Genomic DNA, 6418 nt, shown 5'->3' with positions numbered 1-6418 from the left:
CACACTTCTGGCCTATACCTTAACTAACTTGTATGCATAGATAAGTAAAATAAATCTTTTTAAAAATTCATAAGTTTAAAATAATGCAAACTAGACCTAAAGAAAATATTTTTTTTAATCAATCTAATCTGAAAACTGCTAGACAAAAAAATTGCTAGACAAAAGCTGGAAACTATTAACTTTTAAACTCTTTAAATTTTTATTTAAGAATAATGATTTAAGTTAATTTTATTTTAAAGATTATGAAACTATCAACTTTTTATCATAAAACACTCAAAATCTCAAAAAAGATTATTAAAATACAAATAGGAGAGGGAAAAACATAAACTTAATACACTGAGAAATATACAAGAATAAGTAAAATAAAAACTGTCTTTCTAATCTAGAGAGTAAAGCCAACAAAAACCAAACATTTTAGATAACAAGAAAGTAATAACTAAATAGCTATCACTAATCTAACCATTGCGATTAAAATTTTTTTCATAATAAAAATCTTAGAAATTCAGAAACAGAAACAATGAATTAAAAAATGACTAATGCATGAAGAAACTACTAGTGTTACTGTCTACTCAAGCTCTTTAAAATGTTATTCCTCTTAATTTATGCATGAAATGAAAAATGTCTACATGCAAAAATAAATCCTAGACTTCATATTACACTGTGATTAAATCAACAAATATAGGTCTCCTTGTTGAACAAGATAATTTCTGAACTATACAAACTTGCATACTTTAATGGCAATAAGTGAAAAGGATCAATATTCACATACTCTTTTAACTTAAATGCCAAAATCAGAAAGAAAGGCTTGGATGGAAAGCTAATAAGAAACAGAAACAAATTTGAAAACAAAAGAAAAAAGAAAAAGTGGGTGGAAGCGCCTTACCAGTTTTGGGTGTCAAACTCAAATCTGTGTCAGAAGAAGAGGACTGTCGACTGTAGGACTTGGAAGGTGAAAAGGAATAAGTTTGGTTTTTCAGAGGGGTTGAGGGTCCTGATGAGTGAGTATTGGGGTTGGGATCTTCATTGAAGGGAATCCTGCCAGAAGAAGGTGGAGAAATATTAAGTGATCATGTGCCAAAGGACACGACAGATGGCAGCATGATCCAAACACCAGGAAAGTATTGGGGGAGGGCCAGCAGTCATGTCTTAAGTCTGCAGCTGGGTATAAGGCCAATGACCACCAACTGCTGTTTAACCATTCATCATTCTCCAGATAAATAATTATCTGCATTGAAACAATCAACAAGCCAAGTAAAAAGCAAAACAGCATGAAATGACAGACAAAAGGGATAAAAAATATTAAAAGGAGAAATAAACAAAAAGAATACACGACTGGAAATATTTCCAAAGAAACAATGCTTTCTTAAATTATGAAAGCAAAAATGATGACCGCAAATAGTGTGTGTAAATATTCACAACTGTTTTCATATTTGCACACACAGATATCTTTGAAAGAGAAATGTTTCCTTATCCTATAGCATCAAGTGCCACAGCTAAAAACACAACAAAGAGGAAAATGAATACAGCTCCATAGAACCACTGCATTTTATTAAGTACAGTTGCTTACCTGTTTTCCAATAACTCTCTTCCACAGAATAAAACAGACCCTACAGGTTTTATACATGATAAAAATAAAGCAAGTCGGAAGCTTTGGCAGCTATTTCATTCAGAATCCAATTATCAATTTTATTTCTAACCAAATGCAAAAATAAAGACAAGAATACAAACTGGAGAATATTTTCCAAAAACTCCCACAAACATGACAGGGTTCTTGGAGGATCTATGGAAGAGACATTGGAAGGGGACTTTCATGTAGTTAGAGCCTCGGTGGCAGCTAAATACAGGATTTCTTCACTGCAGCTGGACTTCAAACAAAAAGGAGGAAGCAAAGCTTGTGCAGCCTGCCTATGCTACCTGCCTGCCTGCCCTCTGCAGCCACTCTGCCATGGCCTGCTTTCCCCAGCTCTGGAGTCTGAGCAGTCTCGTACCAGTGTAGATGAGAGTGGGAACAGACACAGAGAAGTTCTGAGTAAGTCGTGAGCCAGTAGCAGTATGAATTGGGCTGTTGTGAGTCGAGCGGCATCCATGGCTTGGAGGATGAACCAGCGGTGACCTGAGGGAATTTGTGGTTAAAGTGGAAGAAAAGAAAACAATACATACAATAGATAGCAAAGTTATGTTTAAATAATTTCAAGGAACTTTAGTTAGGAGAGAGGAATTATTTGTGAATCCCTAGCATGCAAAAATTAAGTTGAAATAAAAAATGATACCTAAATCGTATTTGTTAAGATCCAGTTATAGTTTTAAAGGATCAGATTAATAAATTAGGACTGTAATAGGGGAAAAGCAAGCAAAGTTGTCAGTGGATTTAAATAAAAAGTCCAAGATTTGGGTTTTAAGTGACTTTAAAATGTGTTATTATTTTAACTACGATAGAACCTACTATACAGTATTTTAGGGAGAAAATACCCACAGAAGTGAAAAGTCCAAATTTTGTTATTTACTTATATATTACCTTTGAAATGGAGATATGAATAACTGCTGCTATAGTTTTTTCCATACAGAAAGTTTAATCAAACTGTTTCTGTCTAGAATTGCAAAGTAGACATATTCAAAGAATATGAAAAAAAGACAGTATAAAGGGAAATGAGTCAACCAAAAGTAGACAAGCAAATAGGCACATGCCAGTTTTTCAGTGAATCATGGGTATAGTTTGGAAACAAATCAAGAGACACTACTTTTAAAACACTTTAATAAAGCAATGTGAATCTGTCTGTTAACAGAATTTACTATTTAAAGTGCATAATGAATTAAAGTATTCTATGATAGCAACTTACATCCAGCAAGAGATGGCATCTATATACGTGGATGGATATATTTAAATCAGTTACACAGATAATTATTCATATATAACATTTAAAATGTTCAAGAAGAAGTTCAGCTAAAAAAAACAGTTACAATGGATGGGAGGAAAGCATATTGTATAAGTAAGTTATTAGAGACTTCTTGTTAGCAATTATTTCACCATGCAATGTCTTTGCTCTTGCGTAAGAGAGAAAACGACATAAAAATACTCTGAAACACTATTATATCCCCACTTTTATAGTTCAAATCACAAGCAAAACAAGAAACCAAAAACTAACTCATCCTGGCCTTTTTTATCACCTGGAGACATTTCCAAAAATCATAACCTGTCAAGGTTTAAATATGAGCTATCAATAATTGGTTATAACATTCTTTCATGGGTTCTATAGACTATTCTCTAAAGCCATCAGATTTTACAGTATTAAATATTTCTGTTTTGTTACTAGTTTAAATTAAAAAGGTATTTAATGTAACTGATGAAAATCAAACAACTCATTAGTGTCCTTTTACATCTTACTGAGTTCTTGCTTCTTTCTCTGTTGTAGTGACTAACAAACTTAAAAAGTCTTAGGAATAGTACCATACAGAGAAGTTACAGCTAACGTCTCCTAAAAAATTACTTTTTTTAATAGAAAGTAATGTGTCACATTTTAATGTAGTTTCTCCTATCAAAACAGTTTAGCTAGAAAACACCAGAGATTTATATTGTACATTACACTAAACATCAAAAAGGAAAACTCAAATAGACAGAGTAGAATACATTAATAAAGGCAAAACAAAACAAATAAAATGAACACTGTAAAATGTTCAATTTACAACAGCAAATTAAAACCCAAATTCGCTAGAGTCTAACCATAATGAGTCTCCCTGTATAAAAGGTTGTCGTACAGTAAAACCCTAGTGGTATTTCTAATATTAGTTCCATTAAGATAGAAATATAACGCAAGCTATCTTTTATCAAATTTGTGTCTAGAATCAAAAGTGCTATCATTAAATGCCAGAACAATTACAATTAGCAAAATCATAAGACAAATTAAATTAGCAACCAAACTGATTCATTACCAGGTGTACAAAGAAGCAGGTGAAAGTAAAACAGCCTAAGTACTGTTTTTAGTTTTGTTTTTTCTTTAATAATGTGACTTAGGTAGTAAGATGCCTTTCAGAAAATCTTAATGAAGCAACTTAAATACTTTATGATGTGACTATTTGACAATTTAAGGCAAACGGCTTAACAAAATTACAAATGAGAAAATCTAATGGCTTAATTTAGTGGAATTCCTGAGTACAGGCAAGATGTATTCTCCTACTATCACATATATCACTCCAAGATACTAAAGGTAAGAGAGCTCTCTTTCTAAATAATAGGTTAGTGAAAAAACAAAAAGGTCAGACATCACAGCTGCAAAGGCCAGTCCCCTGCAGACAGTACAGACAGCTGGAGGAGGCAGAAGGGATCCAAATCTATGCTTGTTTGCTTATGGAAAGATCCAAAAAAAACCTGAATCCCTCAAAAAGTTACACTTGCATTCTGACTTTACCTGTAACAGCAAGCAGTTCATATATTTCAAAGACATCTTAAATGGAATATAAAATGATTCACTCTTGTATTTATTGAATGTCAATGTATTGCCAAATAAGATAAGGCAATATATGTAACAGTGTGCTCCCTTTACAGACTAAGATTTAATCCAAATAACTAATTCCCTCCAGGAAGCAAGTCATTAGACAAAAAGGATAAAGTAAAGATAAAGAAAAAATTGTTTAAAGAAATGAAAATATTTTCTAGTCAAATCTCTCTTGACTACTGGTGAATGAAGAATATTTTAGGTTTTCCAAAAACAGAATTCTGTCTCCTAGTCAAGTAGGAAAGAAGTCAGCAAACTATACACTACAAACTAACTAAATCCACCCTGTCACTGTTTTGTAAATAAGCTTTACTGGAACACAGTAAGTCTCACTTATTCACTTGCATACTGTCAATGACAACTTTTGTGCTACAATGGTAGAGCCGAATAGTTGCTATTAGCAAAATGAACATTATTTACTGATATCTTCAGATCATTTGCAGAAAAAAACTATTGACCTTTAAATTAGAAGAATCTCTAGAACAGGGGTTCTCAAAAAATACTACTGGCTTTTGGAATGGAACAAAACCTCATTGTACAGAGTTGTACCCTCCACCATCAGCCCAAACATTAAGACATAAAATTTTCATGTGTAATATTCCATGACAGTATCACCACCATGCTGAAAGTCTCTGCCTTAGATACAATAATGACACAACAGGAATAATCTGTTGATTCACACATAGATTTTTTTTTAAATGTCTGAAATTAAATTCTTTTACCTTAGGATTGACAGACTGCATATTTTAATAATCAAAAACAGAAACTCTGACAAGTGCCTAAAAAATTTACTATCTGACCATTTATAGGATAGTTGTCCAACAGCGGCTTTACAGACCTGTATATATTATTATACCCAATTATTTTACTGTCTGACCTCAATAGACATCTGAATTTAGGAACTCTTTCCCCCAACACAAATCATTGTTTTCTGCTGTCTATACTACATTGCTAAAAATAAATCTAATTGGATTATCAATATAGGGATTTAAAGTTTCTCCATCTGTTAAATAAAATGCCACATAATGTAGAAGTGTTCATTTTAAGCTGCAAATAGTGTCTAAATATCAAGAAAAGTTTAATTTTATAATACTTAATTTGAATTTCATATTAACACAGTATAAATAAAATTTTGATCAGAAATAACTGAAGAGTTTTAAGCTTCAAGTTTGACAGTCATCTCTGATAAGAAAAATTACAACAGAAAAAAGTGTACGTTTAGTAACTCTACTAAATGTTTCATAACAAGATAAGACGTATAGGTAGAAGATAAGTACAATTCAATGATTTATACTTACTCCTTCATTTCTTTGGATGGGGAATTACATGCAGGAAGGAATGCTGCTGGGCTACTTAATTTATCCAGAGTACACGCTGTTCCTATGGCTCGTACTACTAACCCAGATTCGCCTTCCAGATCAAAGCACTGTAAATACCCAACAACAGCATTTCCTCTCATTTCAAGTACTTTCAACCCAATCTTCCTTTGCAGTTCACCTACAAAAAGAGAAGAAAACTCACTCTGCTTTTTTTTTTCTATTTTTTAAGTTATTTATGTTTACATATTTAACATTATTGTTCATTTTCTGTACAATTTTTGTACATTTTTTGCTTTCTCCTCGCAGGTGTAGTTCCCATAAAATTCCCACCACCAACTCCATGTGCACCATTAACACAGTCCCTTGTGCTCATCCCTCCCCTATCTTGGTCCCTCTCCTTCCACCTTCTTATCTCCACATTACATAAGGATATGGCTATATTACTATAGAAAACAACCACTGAAAAATCATGACTTTTACAACTAGAAGGAAACCTAAAAGATTATCTGGTCTAACTTCTCCAAAGAGGAAATGCAGATGGCCAACAGGCATATGAAAAAATGTTCAACATCACTCGTAATAAGGGAGATGCAAATTAAAACCACAATG

General features: G+C 32.7%; 1 protein-coding gene across 13 annotated transcripts in view; it reads right to left on the bottom strand.

Annotated features, from left to right (window-relative positions):
- Positions 1-6418, bottom strand: part of C2CD5 (C2 calcium-dependent domain containing 5) — an 88267-nt gene that overhangs the window by 56169 nt on the left and 25680 nt on the right. For 9 of the 13 annotated variants that reach the window (XM_004693215.2, XM_012732838.1, XM_012732845.1 and 6 more), the window contains exons 7-8: positions 5789-5987; positions 884-1035 (exon numbers count right to left, since the gene is read on the bottom strand). In XM_004693215.2, the coding sequence (XP_004693272.1) occupies positions 884-1035; positions 5789-5987 (351 nt within the window). Of the gene's footprint in view, positions 1-883; positions 1036-1988; positions 2114-5788; positions 5988-6418 lie in introns of all 13 variants that reach the window. The other 4 variants (XM_012732844.1, XM_012732847.1, XM_012732839.1 and 1 more) reach the window with 1 other exon arrangement.

Source organism: Condylura cristata, unplaced genomic scaffold (genome assembly GCF_000260355.1).
Source record: "Condylura cristata isolate star-nosed mole 26May11 unplaced genomic scaffold, ConCri1.0 scaffold00036, whole genome shotgun sequence".
In the NCBI taxonomy this organism is placed as follows: domain Eukaryota; kingdom Metazoa; phylum Chordata; class Mammalia; order Eulipotyphla; family Talpidae; genus Condylura; species Condylura cristata.
The sequence above is the reverse complement of the archived record's forward strand: the minus strand, read 5'-3'. Positions and strand labels throughout refer to the sequence as shown.